General features: G+C 43.0%; 1 protein-coding gene across 1 annotated transcript in view; it reads left to right on the top strand.

Annotated features, from left to right (window-relative positions):
- The first annotated feature begins 399 nt into the window (after positions 1–399).
- The window catches only part of LOC143764284 (indolethylamine N-methyltransferase-like), a 93,555-nt gene continuing 75,967 nt past the window's right edge, over positions 400–17,987 (top strand). The window contains exon 1 of the mRNA XM_077249717.1: positions 400–588. Within this exon, the coding sequence (XP_077105832.1) occupies positions 438–588 (151 nt within the window). The 5' untranslated portion in view covers positions 400–437. The remainder of the gene's footprint in view (positions 589–17,987) is intronic.

The raw sequence follows: 17,987 nt of genomic DNA, 5'->3' as shown, positions 1-17,987 counted from the left end.
ACAAAAGACTTCAAGCTGTCATTGATGTTACAGGGGGCAATACACAGTATTAAGCAAAAACCAAGAAAGCAAAAATTCTGCCTGAGTATGTAAACTTTTGAGAACAACTGTAACAGCATACTCAAGTCAATTATTGTGGTGAGGCATCCCGTCTCATGTTTCATCAGGCTTGGACACAATATTAGTTTTTCAATTGTGAAAAGCAAACTTAAAAATTTTGTGTACTCCTGAAAGTAGGGTCATTAATGGGTTAAACATTTTTTGTTTTGCTTATGTTATATTTTAAATGACTGTATAAATGAAGAGAAGAACTTGTGATATGATAAGCAAACATATTCCTTGCTAACATGCTTTGTAAATAAATTTCTGGTGATGATATAAAGGCCTTGAGCAGCGGAGTAGAAAGAGTCACCCTGCCTGTGATAGAAGATTAGACGATGGATTCCAGCACCCATAAGCGCTACCATGAAGATGGCTTTGATTCCAGACAACATTTGGAGAGTTATTTGTCAGATAACCCTGATATGATCTCTGTAGAGGATTCCTTGATATTTCCTATTAAAAATCTTATGAAAAGTTTTACAGAGGGTAAGTATCCTAATTGTTCTGTTTAGATGGTTTTAACTAAATGCAAATAAGGCAAATTTGATTTTTAATGGTTCGTGGGAGCTAAGGTGGAAAATACAGTGCCGGACTCATCTCAAGCGAGGGAAGAAGAGCAACGCTGTGTTTGATTATTCCATATGATGAATACTATAAGATTTCAGGAGTAAGTAGAGTAACTGTTTTCCTCTGTAATTTTCAGAACCCTGGAAAATAAGTTGAGGATAATAAACAGTTAAACAAAGATTTCATTTGTTGGTGCAATTACTTTTAAATCTGCTGTAAGGATACTCTCACATTTACAAATGCAGATTTTTCTGCAGATGAATAGAAAATCCACATGCAATGTGGATTTTGATACTAATTTACCATGCATTGCAACAGGTAAAATACAATGTTAAAGTCTCAAAACTTCAGGTCAATTTCTGAAGATTTTTTTGCATTGTGCTCATTTATAACTTATTGTTATGAATGAGCGCACCAGCATCATACCTCCCAACTTTCACAGAAGAGAAAGAGGGACAAAATATTATGTACGCTGTGGCAAATTTTTGGTGCACCCCTAACCAATCCCCTATACAGACCGATATACCATTTCTTTCTACCGTTATAGGAAAATATATCAGGGGGTATGGTGGCTACAAAAGACAATCAACAGACCACCTGGGAGAGCAAGAAGTAGACCAAAATTTGTGACTGTTACTCTGCATGTGGGGCATTTGGAAGCTTTTGATTTATTCTTTGATAATTTGTTCATACAGTGGCATGTGAAAGTCTGGGAAAGTCTGGGCACCACTGGTTAAAATTACTGCTATTGTGAACAGTTAAGCAAGTTGAAGATGAAATGACTTCTTAAAAGTCTAAAGTCAAAAATTGATACAGTTCCTTTGTATTTTAGTATATATATATATATACTAGCTGTACTACCCGGCTTCGCCCGGGTTAATGACTGCTGTTAGCAAAATAGAATGTGTTAACAAAAATTTATTCTGCACACAAAAACCACAAAACAAATAGATAGAAATGTAATTATTAAAAGGCAAAAACTAAGCAAATAGAAGCATTTCACAACATATATTAGCTTTGTTATACTGAGAATGTCTTTGTTGCCTATATTAACCAATCAGAGCTCAGGTTAATTAACTGTAGCAAAATAGAAGCTGAGCTGTGATTGGTTGCTATTGGCAGCCTGATAAATCCCCAGCCAACAGGAAGCCCTCCCCCCTGGCAGTATATATTAGCTCACACATACACATAATAGACAGGTCATGTGACTGACAGCTGCCGTATTTCCTATATGGTACATTTGTTGCTCTTGTAGTTTGCTTATTAATCAGATTTTTATTTTTGAAGGACAATACCAGACTTGTGTGTGTTTTAGGGCGAGTTTTATGTGTCAAGTTGTGTGTGTTGAGTTGCGTGTGGCGACATGCATGTAGCGACTTTTGTGAGATGAGTTTTGTGTGGCGACATGCGTGTAGCAACATTTTGTGTGTTGAGTTGCATGTGACAGGTTAGTGTAGCAAGTTGTGTGCAGCAAGATTTGTGCATGGCGAGTTTTGCGCGTGGCGAGTTTTATGTGTGGTGCATTTTGAGTATGTGCAAGTTTTGTGTGAGGCAACTTTTGCATGTGGTGCAACTTTTGTACATGTGGCAATTTTTCTGTGTGTGCAAGTTTTGCATGAGGTGAGTTTTCCATGAGGTGAGTTTTGCACGTGTGGCGAGTTTTGCGTGAGCCTAGTTTTGCATATGGCGAGTTTTGCATGTAGCGAGTTTTGAGTGGTGACTTTTGTGTTTCGACTTTTATGTGGCGAGGTTGGTGTGTGTGTGTGGTGAAATGTGTGCTGAGGGTGGTATATGTGTTCAAGCACGTGGTAGTGTGTGGCGCATTTTGTGTTTGTGTTCATATCCCCGTGTGTGGTGAGTATCCCATGTCGGGGCCCCACCTTAGCAACTGTACGGTATATACTCTTTGTCGCCATCGCTCTCATTCTTTAAGTCCTCATTGTTCACATCTGGCAGCTGTCAATTTTCCTCCAACACTTTTCCCTTCACTTTTTCCCCATTATGTAGATAGGAGCAAAATTGTTTGGTGAATTGGAACGCGCGGGGTTAAAATTTCACCTCACAACATAGCCTATGACGCTCTCGGGGTCCAGACGTGTGACTGTGCAAAATTTTGTGGCTGTAGCTGCGACGGTACAGATGCCAATCCCGGACATACACACATACATACATACACACATTCAGCTTTATATATTAGATATACCTGTATGTAATCTCCTGTATATAGTATATACCTGTGTGTCATCTCACCTATATATAGTATATATCTGTGTGTCATCTCCTGTATATAGTATATACCTGTATGTCATCTCCTCCTATACATAGCATATACCTGTGTCATCTCCTCCTGTATATACTATATACCTGTAGGTAATCTGCTCCTGTATATAGTATATACCTGTGTGTCATCTCCTCCTGTATGTAGTATGTACCTGTATGTCATCTCCTCCTCTATATAGTATATACCTGTGTGTCATCTCTCCTGTATATAGTATATATCTGTGTGTCATCTCCTCCTGTATATAGTATATACCTGTGTGTCATCTCCCCTGTAAATAGTATATACCTGTGTGTCATCTCCTGTATATAGTATATAGCTGTATGCCATCTCCTCCTGTATTAGCCCTCGTTCACACGTTATTTGGTCAGTATTTTTACCTCAGTATTTGTAAGCTAAAATGGCAGCCTGATAAATCCCCAGCCAACAGTAAGCCCACCCCCTGGCAGTATATATTAGCTCACACATACACATAATAGACTGGTCATGTGACTGACAGCTGCCGGATTCCTATATGGTACATTTGTTGCTCTTGTAGTTTGTCTGCTTATTAATCAGATTTTTATTTTTGAAGGATACCAGACTTGTGTGTGTTTTAGGGCGAGTTTCGTGTGTCAAGTTGTGTGTGTTGAGTTGCGTGTGGCGACATGCATGTAGGGACTTTTGTGAGATGAGTTTTGTGTGGCGACATGCGTGTAGCAACTTTTTGTGTGTCGAGTTGCATGTGACAGGTTAGTGTAGCAAGTTGTGTGCAGCAAGTTTTGCGCATGGCGAGTTTTGCGCGTGGCGAGTTTTATGTGTGGTGCCTTTTGAGTATGTGCAAGTTTTGTGTGAGGCAACTTTTGCATGTGTTGCAACTTTTGTGCATGTGGCAATTTTTCTGCGTGTGGCAATTTTTCTGCGTGTGCAAGTTTTGCGTGTGGCGAGTTTTGCACGTGTGGCGAGTTTTGCATGTGGAGAGTTTTGCGCGTGGCGAGTTTTGAGCGGCGACTTTTGTGTTTCTACTTTTATGTGGCGAGGTTGGTGTATGTGTGGTGAAATGTGCACTGAGGGTGGTATATGTGTTCGAGCACGTGGTAGTGTGTGGCGCATTTTGTGTGTGTGTTCATATCCCCGTGGTGGTGTGATTATCCCATGTTGGGGCCCCACCTTAGCAACTGTACAGTATATACTCTTTGGTGCCATCGCTGTCATTCTTTAAGTCCCCCTTGTTCACATCTGGCAGCTGTTAATTTGCCTCCAACACTTTTCCTTTCATTTTTTCCCCATTATGTAGATAGGGGCAAAATTGTTTGGTGACTTGGAAAGCGCGGGGTTAAAATTTCACCTCACAATATAGCTTTGACGCTCTCAGGGTCCAGACGTGTGACTGTGCAAAATTTTGTGCCTGTAGCTGCGACGCCTCCAACACTTTTCCTTTCACTTTTTCCCCATTATGTAGATAGGGGCAAAATTGTTTGGTGAATTGGAAAGCGCGGGGTTAAAATTTCACCTCACAACATAGCCTATGACGCTCTCGGGGTCCAGACGTGTGACTGTGCAAAATTTTGTGGCTGTAGCTGCTACGGTTCAGATGCCAATCCCGGACATACATACATACATACATACATACACACACACACACATTCAGCTTTATATATTAGATATATATATATATATATATATATATATATATATATATATATATATAATTATTTATTTATTTTGATTCATTTTAAAAATTACAAAGTAGCTGCCTAGCACTCTGAAAATGAAAATCGTGGAAACCCACAAAGCAGGAGAAGCCCATCAACCATCGTCAAGGTGGTCTCATTAATCTGATGGGTCCCTGAGACCACCTGGACGATGGTTGATGGGCTCACACTATTTGGCCAAATTCTGTGCAAAGCGTCTCACAAATTTTTCCTAATGTTCAAAAAGCCATTTTGCTATTCATATTTCATGTATTTCATATTTGACATGCTTTGGCATGATAGAGTGCAACCTTTTTTTGTATATTGTATATGGAGGTAGCTGCTCCTGGTATGCACCTATTCACACTAGTTTGGATGTGCCAGTCGTTTTTCTGTCAGACACATCTGCACAAATATGGTCTTTATGGAAGATGTTGTGAACTCTATTTCTGGGCTCCCTCTTGTGGTCACAAGTGGTACTGTGTGAGTGCTATCTTTCTGCAGGTTTGTGACTGGCATCAGCTGTCTTGTTATATGTGGGCTGGTTTCCTATTTAAGCTCACTTGGACTCTCAGTCTATGCCTGCTGTCAATGTATTCAGTGCTACTCTGATTCCTTCTGACTACCTTGCTACCAGTCTCTTCAAGAGAAGCTAAGTTTCCGTTTGTTCATTTTTTGATCATCAGTGTTCAATATATTTCTTGTCCAGCTTGCTAATATGTGATTTCCCTGCTTGCTGTTAGCTCTAGGGGGCTGAGTTTCTCCCCCCACACCGTTAGTTGGTGTGGGGGTTTTTGAATTCTCAGCGTGGATATTTTGTAGGGTTTTCTGCTGACCGCACAGCTCACTATCTGTCTTCTGCTATCTAGTATTAGCGGGCCTCATTTGCTGAATCTGTTTCCATTCCTACGTGTGTCTTTTCCCCTTACCTCACCGTTATTATTTGTTGGGGGCTTCCTATATCTTTGGGGTTATTTCTCTTGAGGCAAGTGAGGTCTTGCTTTCTCTCTAGGGGTAGTCAGTTTCTCAGGCTGCGTCGAGACGTCCAGGATTTTAGGCACGTTCACCGGCTACCTTTAGTGTGTTTGGATAGGATCAGGATTGCGGTCAGTCCAGTTACCACCTCCCTAGAGCTTGTTCTTTGTTCAGTAACTTAGCTAGTATTTCTAGTGATCCCCAGCCACTGGGATCATAACAGGAAGAGTCATCAGAAGAAAACCTCTCCTGCACACTCACCATAAATTTCATCATCAGAAGTGTGCAAAAGAACAGCTAAACAAGCCTGATGCATTTTGGAAACAAGTCCTGTGGACCGATGAGGTTAAAATAGAACTCTTTGGCCACAATAATCAAAAGAATGTGTGGAGAAAAAAGGGCACAACATTTCAGGAAAGAGCATCTCGTCAACAATTAAGCGTGGGTGTTGAATCAATCATGCTTTGGGGTTGTGTTGCAGCCAATGGCATGGGTAGAGGGAATGGATTCAATGAAATATTAGCAAATTCTTAATGCAAACATAATGTTTGTGGGTTTACTGCTACAGAGAGGTAGACCCCGTGTTTGATTTCTCCTGCGCTGATTATAATTACTTCACCATCATATTAAATGGTCTTAGCTGTTAAGTGTTGGCCACTGCCCTCTCATATACAGTACAGATCAAAAGTTTGGACACACCTTCTCAAAGATTTTTCTGTATTTTCATGACTGTGAAAATTGCGAATCCACACTGAAGGTATCAAAACTATGAATTAACCCCTTTACCCCCCAAGGGTGGTTTGTACGTTATGGACCGGGCCAATTTTTACAATTCTGACCACTGTCCCTTTATGAGGTTATAACTCTGGAACGCTTCAACGGATCCTGGTGATTCTGACAATGTTTTCTCATGACATATTGTACTTCATGATAATGGTAAAATTTCTTTGATATTACCTGCTTTAATTTGTGAAAAAAACGGAAATTTGGCGAAAATTTTGAAAATTTTGCAATTTTCCAAATTTGAATTTTTATGCAATTAAATCACAGAGATATGTCACACAAAGTACTTAATAAGTAACATTTCCCACATGTCTACTTTACATCAGCACAATTTTGGAACCAAAATTTTTTTTTGTTAGGGAGTTATACGGGTTAAAAGTTGACCAGCAATTTCTCATTTTTACAACACCATTTTTTTTTTAGGGACCACATCTAATTTGAAATCATTTTGAGGGGTCTATATGATAGAAAATACCCAAGTGTGACACTATTCTAAAAATTGCACCCCTCAAGGTGCTCAAAACCACATTCAAGAAGTTTATTAACCCTTCAGGTGTTTCACAGGAATTTTTGGAATGTTTAAATAAAAATGAACATTTAACTTTTTTTCACAAAAAATTTAATTCATCTCCAATTTGTTTTATTTTACAAAGGGTAACAGGAGAAAATGGACCCCAAACGTTGTTGTACAATTTGTCCTGAGTACGCCGATACCCCAAATGTGGGGGTAAACCACTGTTTGGGCGCATGGCAGAGCTCGGAAGGGAAGGAGCGCCGTTTGACTTTTCAATGCAAAATTGACAGGAATTGAGATGGGACGCCATGTTGCGTTTGGAGAGCCACTGATGTGCCTAAACATTGAAACCCCCCACAAGTGAAACAATTTTGGAAAGTAGACCCCCTAAGGAACATATCTAGCGGTGTGGTGAGCACTTTGACGCACCAAGTGCTTCACAGAAGTTTATAATGCAGAACCGTAAAAATAAAAAATCATTTTTTTTTCACAAAAATTATATTTTCGCCCCCAATTTTTTTATTTTCCCAAGGGTAAGAGAAGAAATTGGACCACAAAAGTTGTTGCACAATTTGTCGTGAGTACGCTGATACCCCATATGTGGGAGTAAACCACTGTTTGAGCGCATGGGAGAGCTCGGAAGGGAAGGAGTGCCGTTTGACTTTTCAATGCAAAATTGACAGGAATTGAGATGGAACGCCATGTTGCTTTTGGAGAGCCACTGATGTGCCTAAACATTGAAACCCCCCACAAGTGACACCATTTTGGAAAGTAGACCCCCTGAGGAACTTATCTAGAGGTGTGGTGAGCACTTTGACTCAGCAAGTGCTTCACAGAAGTTTATAATGCAGAGCCATAAAAATAAAACACAAATTTTTTCCCACAAAAATTATTTTTTAGCCCCCAGTTTTGTATTTTTCTGAGGGTAACAGGAGAAAATGGACCCCGAAAGTTGTTGGCCAATTTGTCCTGAGTGCGCTGATACCCCATATGTGGGGGGAACCACTGTTTGGGTGCATGGGAGGGCTCGGAAGGGAAGGAGCGCCATTTGGAATGCAGACTTAGATGGAATGATCTGCAGGCGTCACATTGCGTTTGCAGAGCCCCTAATGTACCTAAACAGTAGAAACTCCCCACAAGTGACACCATTTTGGAAAGTAGACCCCCTAAGGAACTCATCTAGATGTGTTGTGAGAGCTTTGAACCCCCAAGTGTTTCACTACAGTTTATAACGCAGAGCCATGCAAATAAAAAAAAAAAAATTTCCACAAAAATTATTTTTTAGGCCCCAGTTTTGTATTTTTCCAAGGGTAACAGGAGAAATTGGACCCTAAATATTGTTGTCCAATTTGTCCTGAGTACGATGATACCTGATGTGTGTGGGGGAACCACCGTTTGAGCGCATGGCAGAGCTCGGAAGGGAAGGAGCATCATTTGGAATGCAGACTTAGTTGGATTGGTCTGCAGGCATCACATTGCGTTTGCAGAGCCCCTATTGTACCTAAACAGTAGAAACCCCCACAAGTGACCCCATATTGGAATCTAGACCCCCAAAGAACTTATCTAGATGTGTTGTGAGAACTTTGAGCCCCCAAGTGTTTCACTACAGTTTATAATGCAGAGCCATGAAAATAAAAAATCTTTTTTTCCCACAAAAATTATGTTTTAGCCCCCAGTTTTGTATTTTCCCAAGGGTAACAGGAGAAATTGGACCCTAAAAGTTGTTGTCCAATTTGTCCTGAGTATGCTGATACCCCATATGTTGGGGTAAACCCCTGTGTGGGCACATGGGAGAGCTCGGAAGGGAAGGAGTACTGTTGTGAATTCTGCTCTTGGGCTCCCTCCGGTGGTTATAAGTGGTAGCGCTGCTGTCTTTGGATCGCAGCATTCATCAGGTGTGTCCACTTATTGCAATTCTGACTGGGCTATTTAGTCTTGCTTTACCCTTTAGTCAGTGCCAGTTATCCATTGTTTCCTGGAGGATTCACTTCCCTGCCTGGTCTCTCTTGCTTTGCTGTTCATTTCATCAAAGATAAGTTCTGGCTTTGTTTTTTGCAGTCCACATGCTGTGGGCCTTATCGTTCAGTGCTTTTCCATGTTTTGTCTTGTCCAGCTTGGTCTGTATAAGGATTTTCTCAGCCAAGCTGGTATCTCTGGAGATGCAGATATACCCGCCAGGTCTTTAGTTAGATGTGGAGATTTTTGTATTTTCTGTGGTGGATATTTTCTAGTGTTTTAATACTGACCGCATAGTACTCTGTCCTATCCTTTCTATTTAGCTAGAGTGGCCTCCTTTGCTAAATCCTGTTTTCAGTCTGCATATGTTATTTCCCTCTCCTCTCACAGTCAATATTTGTGGGGGGCTGTCTATCCTTTGGGGATTTTCTCTTAGGCAAGATAGTTTTCCCTTTTCTATCTTTAGGAATAATTAGTCCTCCGGCTGTGTCGAGATGTCTAGGGAGTGTTAGGTACATTCCACGGCTACTTCTAGTTGTGGTGTTAAGTTCAGGGTCTGCGGTCAGTACAGGTACCACCTTCTCCAGAGTACGTCTCATGCTGCTCCTAGGCCACCAGGTCATAACAGTACAACTGGCCAACAATCAGATAATTGCATCTCAGAAGAAGGGTAGGAAAGTGCTGAGCTATTTTTTTTCTGTAGTCTGTTGTGCCTTTTCTTCCCTCTTTGCCTCTGGGTGGCTCAGGAGTTCGGCGCTGGCATGGATGTTCAGGGATTGGCTTCTCGTGTTGATCAACTTGCTGCTAGAGTACAGGGTATTTCCGATTATATCGTTCAGACTCCTGATTTGTTTTTTGGGGACAGGTCCAAATTTTTGAGCTTTAAAAATAACTGTAAACTGTTTTTTGCTCTGAAACCCCGTTCCTCTGCTGATCCCATCCAGCAGGTTAAAATAGTCATCTCTCTGCTGCGCAGTGACCCTCAGGATTGGGCGTTCTCCCTGGAAGCTGGAAATCCTGCTTTGCTTAATGTAGACACATTTTTTCAAGCGCTAGGGTTATTGTATGATGAACCTAATTCAGTGGATCATGCTGAGAAGACCTTGTTGGCCCTGTCTCAGGGTCAAGAAGCGGCAGAATTGTATTGCCAGAAATTTAGAAAATGGTCTGTGCTGACTAAATGGAATGAGGATGCCTTGGCTGCAATTTTCAGAAAGGGTCTTTTGGAATCCGTTAAAGATGTTATGGTGGGGTTCCCCACGCCTGCTGGTCTGAGTGATTCTATGTCTCTGGCCATTCAGATTGATCGGCGCTTGCGTGAGCACAGAGTTGTGCACACTGTGGCGTTGTCTTCCTTCCGAGCGGAGTCCTGAGCCCATGCAGTGTGATAGGATTGTGTCTACAGCTGAACGACAAGGATTCAGACGTCGGAATAGGTTGTGTTTTTACTGCGGCGATTCTGCTCATGTTATTTCTGATTGCCCTAAGCGTACTAAGAGAATCGCTAGTTCTGTTACCATCAGTACTGTTCAACCTAAATTTCTGTTTTCTGTGACCCTGATCTCCTCATTATCATCATTTTCTGTCATGGCATTTGTGGATTCAGGCGCCGCTTTAAACTTAATGGACTTAGAATTTGCCAGACGTTGTGGGTTCCCCTTGCAGCCTTTGCAGAGTCCTATTCCTTTGAGGGGCATTGATGATACACCGCTGGCAAAAAATAAACCTCAGTTTTGGACACAGCTGACCATGTGTATGGCGCCAGCTCATCAGGAAAATTGTCGTTTTCTGGTGTTGCATAATTTGCATGATGCTATTGTGCTGGGTTTTCCATGGTTGCAGATACATAATCCTGTGTTGGATTGGAAGTCTATGTCTGTGACTAGTTGGGGTTGTCAGGGGGTTCATAATGACGTTCCTGTGATGTCAATCTCCTCTTCCTCCTCTTCTGAAGTTCCAGAGTTTTTGTCTGATTTTCAGGATGTATTCGATGAGCCCAAGTCCAGTTCCCTTCCACCGCATAGGGACTGTGATTGTGCTATTGACTTGATTCCAGGCTGTAAGTTTCCTAAGGGCCGACTTTTCAACCTGCATGTGCCTGAACATACCGCCATGCGGAGTTATGTTAAGGAGTCTTTGGAGAAAGGGCATATCCAGCCATCTTCTTCACCGTTGGGAGCGGGATTTTTCTTTGTTGCTAAGAAGGATGGCTCCTTGAGACCCTGTATTGATTATCGCCTCTTGAATAAGATCACGGTCAAGTTTCAATACCCTTTACCTTTGCTTTCCGATTTGTTTGCCAGGATTAAGGGGGCTAGTTGGTTTACTAAAATTGACCTTCGGGGGGCATATAATCTTGTTCGTATTAAGCAGGGTGACGAATGGAAAACTGCGTTTAATACGCCCGAAGGCCATTTTGAATACCTTGTGATGCCATTCGGGCTCTCTAATGCTCCATCTGTTTTTCAGTCCTTCATGCATGATATCTTCCGGAATTATCTTGATAAATTCATGATTGTATATTTGGATGACATCTTGATTTTTTCCGATGATTGGGAGTCTCATGTGAAACAGGTCAGGATGGTATTTCAGATCCTTCGTGATAATGCTTTGTTTGTGAAGGGGTCTAAGTGTCTCTTTGGAGTGCAGAAGGTTTCTTTTTTGGGCTTCATTTTTTCTCCCTCATCTATAGAGATGGATCCGGTTAAGGTTCAGGCCATTCATGATTGGATTCAGCCCACATCCGTGAAGAGCCTTCAGAAATTTTTGGGCTTTGCTAATTTTTATCGCTGTTTCATTGCTAACTTCTCCAGTGTGGTTAAACCCCTGACCGATTTGACGAAGAAAGGCGCTGATGTAACGAATTGGTCCTCTGTGGCTGTCTCTGCCTTTCAGGAGCTTAAACGCCGATTTACTTCTGCCCCGGTGTTGCGTCAGCCAGATGTTTCTCTTCCGTTTCAGGTTGAGGTTGACGCTTCTGAGATTGGGGCAGGGGCCGTTTTGTCTCAGAGAAATTCTGATGGTTCCTTGATGAAACCGTGTGCCTTCTTTTCCCGTACGTTTTCGCCTGCTGAATGCAATTATGATGTCGGCAATCAGGAGTTGTTGGCTATGAAGTGGGCATTCGAGGAGTGGCGACATTGGCTTGAGGGAGCCAAGCACCGTATTGTGGTCTTGACCGATCATAAAAATCTGATTTACCTCGAATATGCCAAACGGCTGAATCCTAGACAGGCTCGATGGTCCCTGTTTTTCTCCCGTTTTGATTTCGTGGTCTCGTATCTTCTGGGTTCTAAGAATATTAAGGCTGATGCCCCCTCTAGAAGTTTTTTGCCTGATTCTCCTGAGGTACTTGAGCCGGTCGGCATTCTGAAGGAAGGGGTGGTCCTTTCTGCCATTTCCCCTGATTTGTGACGGGTTCTGCAGGAATTTCAGGCTGACAAACCTGACCGCTGTCCAGTGGGGAAACTGTTTGTTCCTGATAGATGGACTAGTAGAGTGATTTCTGAGGTTCATTGTTCTGTGTTGGCTGGCCATCCTGGTATTTTTGGTACCAGAGATTTGGTTGGTAGGTCCTTTTGGTGGCCTTCTTTGTCACGTGATGTGTGTTCTTTTGTGCAGTCCTGTGGGACTTGTGCGCGGGCCAAGCCTTGTTGTTCCCGTGCTAGTGGGTTGCTTTTGCCTTTGCCGGTCCCTGAGAGGCCCTGGATGCATATTTCTATGGATTTTATTTCATATCTTCCGGTTTCCCAGAGGATGTCGGTTATCTGGGTGGTTTGTGACCGGTTCTCTAAGATGGTTCATTTGGTGCCTTTGCCTAAATTGCCTTCCTCTTCTGATTTGGTTCCGTTGTATTTTCAGCATGTGGTTCGTTTGCATGGTATTCCGGAGAATATTGTGTCCGACAGAGGTTCCCAGTTTTTTTTTCTAGGTTTTGGCGGGCCTTTTGTGCTAGGCTGGGCATTGATTTGTCTTTTTCTTCCGCATTTCATCCTCAGACAAATGGCCAGACCGAGCGAACTAATCAGACTTTGGAAACTTATTTGAGATGCTTTGTGTCTGCTGATCAGGATGATTGGGTGGCTTTCTTGCCATTGGCCGAGTTTGCCCTTAATAATCGAGCTAGTTCGGCTACCTTGGTTTCGCCCTTCTTTTGTAATTTTGGTTTTCATCCTCGTTTTTCTTCAGGGCAAGTTGAGCCTTCTTATTGTCCTGGTGTGGATTCTGTGGTTGACAGGTTGCAGCAGATTTTGGCTCATGTGGTGGACAATTTGGTGTTGTCTCAGGAGGAGGCTCAGCGTTTTGCTAACCGTCGTCGGTGTGTTGGTTCCCGGCTTCGGGTTGGGGATTTGGTCTGGTTGTCTTCCCGTCATGTTCCTATGAAGGTTTCTTCCCCTAAGTTTAAGCCTTGGTTTATTGGTCCTTATAGGATTTCTGAGATTATCAATCCGGTGTCTTTCCGTTTGGCCCTTCCGGCCTCTTTTGCCATCCATAATGTTTTCCATAGATCTTTATTGCGGAAATATGTGGTGCCCATTGTTCCCTCTGTTGATCCTCCTTCTCCTGTGTTGGTTGATGGGGAGTTGGAGTATGTGGTTGAGAAGATTTTGGATACTTGCTTTTCGAGGCGTAGGCTTCAGTACCTTGTCAACTGGAAGGGTTATGGCCAGGAGGATAATTCTTGGGTTTTTGCCTCTGATGTCTATGCTGCTGATTTGGTCCGTGCCTTTCATCTGGCTCATCCTGATCGGCCTGGGGGCTCTGGTGAGGGTTCGGTGACCCCTCTTCAAGGGGGGGGTACTGTTGTGAATTCTGCTCTTGGGCTCCCTCCGGTGGTTGTTGGTGGTAGTGCAGTTGTCTTGGGGTTGTAATCCAGGGCAGGTGTTTCTGCTGATTGCAGCTCTACTAGGTATTTAGGTGTAGAGACATAAGCCCAAAAAGGAGGGTACAATCTGGCTATTCTCCACCTTGCCCAACACCACTATGGGGAGAGCTTACAGTGGAGAAATACACGTACACAAGGTACTATAGGACACTCCAAGAAGACTGGATATATACAAAGAAAAAATTACCCTGGGGTAAAGGTGTGGTCCTCTGTCTGACGCCAACATATGGGTAAGAACTTGGGGGGTATTTGGCTACGTTTATGACACTTTTTGAGTCTGTGTACAGGGCTCATGTATTGTCTTCCATGTGTTTACTATTTCCCCCGTTTTTAATACCCATGCACTTTTGCACTATGCACTTTATGGTGGTATATGGCGTTTTTAGAGACCCACACTAGTTTCTGTGCTACTCGGTTCCTCCCAAACTGAATGAGTGACACTTGTCTTGATTTTTTGTATTGATTTATATTTTGTGACTCTTTGTTCTAATAAAATTGCAATTAACTATGTATGGACATGTACTCCAGTGTTTTTTCTTCGTATATAGGTATTTAGGTGTGCAGGATCCATGATTCCTTGCCAGTTGTCCATTGTACTTGGAGGGATTGCATCTCTCTCTGGTTCCTCATGCCCTGCTGCCAATTCAGCTAAGATAAGTGTCTGTTTTTTTGTCTCTGTGCACACATGCAGTGTGCTTTGCAATTCAGTGCAATTCATTGTTTTTGTCCAGCTTAGACTTTGTTTGGATTTTTTAGTCATGCTGGATTCTCAGGAGATGCAGATATACTTTCTATGTCTTTAGTTAGATGTAGAATATTTGTATTATCTGCTGTGGATATTTTTAGGATTTTAATACTGACCGCTTAGAATTCTGTCCTATCCTTTTCTATTTAGCTACAAGTGCCTCTTTTGCTAAATCCTGTTTTTCTGCCTGCGTGTGTCTTTCCTCTTATACTCACAGTCAATATTTGTGGGGGACTGCCTATCCTTTGGGGTTCTGCTCTGAGGCAAGATAGAATTCCCATTTCCATCTATAGGGGTATTTAGTCCTTCGGCTGTGTCGAGGTGTCTAGGACGTGTTAGGTACATCCCACAGCTACTTCTAGTTGCGGTGTTAGTTTAGGGTTTGCGGTCAGTACAGGTACCACCTACTCCTGAGAAAGTCTCTCATGCGACTCCAAGGTCACCAGATCATAACAGACATCTTTGTAGGGAGATTGAAATTGTACTACAGTCCTTGTATTTTTTCATATATCTTCCAGCCACTTTCTGCCACTTACATTGTGTTGTTTTATGCACAGGGCCTGAGTTTTGGTTCAGTCTCCCCCCAAAAAAGTGAGATTCAAATTATCATAAAGTGGATATACTTCAGTCCTGTTAGTTTGTCGCATATCAGCCAGCCACTTTTTGCCACTTACATTGTGTTGTTTTATGCACAGGGCCTGAGTTTTGGTTCAGTCTCACCCCAAAAAAGTGAGATTCAAATTCTCACAAAGTGGATATACTTCAGTCCTGTTAGTTTGTCGTATATCAGCCAGCTACTTTCTTCCACTTACATTGTGTTGTTTTATGCACAGGGCCTGAGTTTTGGTTCAGTCTCCTCCCAAAAAAGTGAGATTCAAATTATCACAAAGTGGATATACTTCAGTCCTGTTAGTTTGTCGTATATCAGCCAGCCACTTTCTGCCACTTACATTGTGTTGTTTTATGCACAGGGCCTGAGTTTTGGTTCAGTCTCCCCCCAAAAAAGTGAGATTCAAATTCTCACAAAGTAGATATACTTCAGTCCTGTTAGTTTGTCGTATATCAGCCAGCCACTTTCTGCCACTTACATTGTGTTGTTTTATACACTGGGCCTGAGTTTTGGTTCAGTCTCCCCAAAAAAAGTGAGATTCAAATTCTCACTAAGTGGATATACTTCAGTCCTGTTAGTTTGTCGCATATCAGCCAGCCACTTTCTGCCACTTACATTGTGTTGTTTTATACACTGGGCCTGAGTTTTGGTTCAGTCTCCCACCAAAAAAGTGACATTCAAATTCTCACAAAGTGGATATACTTCAGTCCTGTTAGTTTATCGTATATCAGCCAGCCACTTTCTGCCACTTACATTGTGTTGTTTTATGCACAGAGCCTGAGTTTTGGTTCAGTCTCCCCCAAAAAATTGAGATTCAAATTCTCACAAAGTGGATATACTTCATTCCTGTTAGTTTGTCGTATATCAGCCAGCCACTTTCCGCCTCTTACATTGTGTTGTTTTATGCACAGGGCCTGAGTTTTGTTTCAGTCTCCCCAAAAAAAGTGAGATTCAAATTCTCACAAAGTGGATATACTTCAGTCCTGTTAGTTTGTCGTATATCAGCCAGCCACTTTCTGCCACTTACATTGTGTTGTTTTATGCACAGGGCCTGAGTTTTGGTTCAGTCTCCCAAAAAAAGGGAAATTTAAATTCTCAACAAGTTTATATACACCTTCTACCTTGTTTTACAGTACCATATAACGGTTGTTATTTTGGTTAGATTTTCCAAAAAATGAGGAAGTCTGGTAGAAGAGCCCGTGGCCGTGGGTGGTGGTTGCCAGCTGGTACTGATGGTGGCGGTGGTGGTGGTGCATCTGGTGGTAGTGGCAAAAGCACAATAGCACCTAAGGCTGGAGGTGTTGAGTCAGCGTCATCGTCTGGCTACACAAGGCCTCGAAGGCTCCCTTATCTGGGAGTGGGAAAACAGCTTTTAAAGCCTGAGCAGCAGGAAAAAGTTTTGGTTTTCCTTGCTGACTCAGCCTCTAGCTCTTTCGCCTCCTCTTCAGAAAGTTCCAAATATAAAAGCAGCGAGTCGTCAGTGGATGCTCCCATTCAGAAACAAGACATTTCCTTGTGTCCTTCACCCAAACCAAAAGTGAAGGATGTGTCAGGCGACACTACAGGTTACTCCATGGAGCTCTTTACACATACCGTGCCTGGGTTAGAAAGGGAAATTGTTAACTGCCCATTACAAGATGAATCGGACATGGAGTGCACTGATGCACAGCCACAGCTAGATTATTATGCTGTTCCATTAACTCAAATCACTATATTGCCCTCGCAGTGTACTGAGTCAGAATATGACCCTGATGAGACTATGGTGCCCCATCTCAAATGCTATAGCACCTTACACGGTGACACAGAGGAAGGTGCACATGACATTGAAGAGGAGGTGATAGATGACCCAGTTGTTGACCCAGATTGGCAGCCATTGGGGGAAGAGGGTGCAGCTGCCAGTAGCTCAGAAGCGGAGGAGGTTGATCCGCAGCAGCCATCTACATCGCAACAGCTCTCATCTGGCAGGCCGATATCATGCCAAAAACATTCGTCAAAAACAAAAACAGTTTTAGGACAGCATGGCCATCCGGTGAAAGCCTGGACTAACTACCAAACGTCCCGTACCGTTGGTGCACCTGCTCAGAATGAAGGTAGTCAGCAATGCTACATTGCCTCCCTCACTGTAAGCCCACCGGTTAGGACACCACCAGCAGCAAATGTAGAGGTATCGTCACAAGGCCAAAGCAGTCAGGGAATCACAAGGTTATTGGTAGGAAACACTGTATGTAGGCCAACATCAAGAATACCATGACCAACCCTCTCTCAATCCGCCATGTCCACCACCACCGCTAGTCCCACCATATGCAGCTCTCCAGTCCAGCTCACCCTACAAGAGACTCTCATTAGGAAAAGAAAGTACTCATCCTCTCATCCACGTACACAGGGTTTGAACGCCTACATTGCTATACTAATCTCGTTAGAGATGATGCCCTACCGGTTGGTTGAAAGCGAAGCTTTCAAAGACCTGATGGCCTACGCAGTACCATGCTATGACCTACCCAGTCGGCACTTCTGTGTGAGAAAAGCCATCCCAGCCCTCCACCAGCAAGTCAAAGACCGCATTGTCCATGCACTGAGGCAATCAGTCAGTGAAAGGTGCACTTCACAACAGATGCATGGACCAGTAGGCATGGCCAGGGACGTTACGTGTCCATCACGGCGCACTGGGTTAATATGGTGGATGCAGAGTCCACAGGGGACAGCCATAGTGGGACAGTTCTGCCTAGCCCACGGTCTAGGAAACAGTTGGCTGTAGGCGTACGCCACCCCTCCTCCTCCTCCTCCAGAAGCAAAAGCTCATCCAAAGAGTGCAGTCGCACAACCACTCCATCCGCAGCTGCCAGTGTTGCACACGAGGTGTCCCATTATCGAACAGCTAGTGGTAAGCGTCAGCAGGCTG

This window comes from Ranitomeya variabilis, chromosome 4 (assembly GCF_051348905.1).
Source record: "Ranitomeya variabilis isolate aRanVar5 chromosome 4, aRanVar5.hap1, whole genome shotgun sequence".
Classification (NCBI taxonomy): domain Eukaryota; kingdom Metazoa; phylum Chordata; class Amphibia; order Anura; family Dendrobatidae; genus Ranitomeya; species Ranitomeya variabilis.
This window is presented reverse-complemented; position numbering and strand designations above follow the sequence as displayed.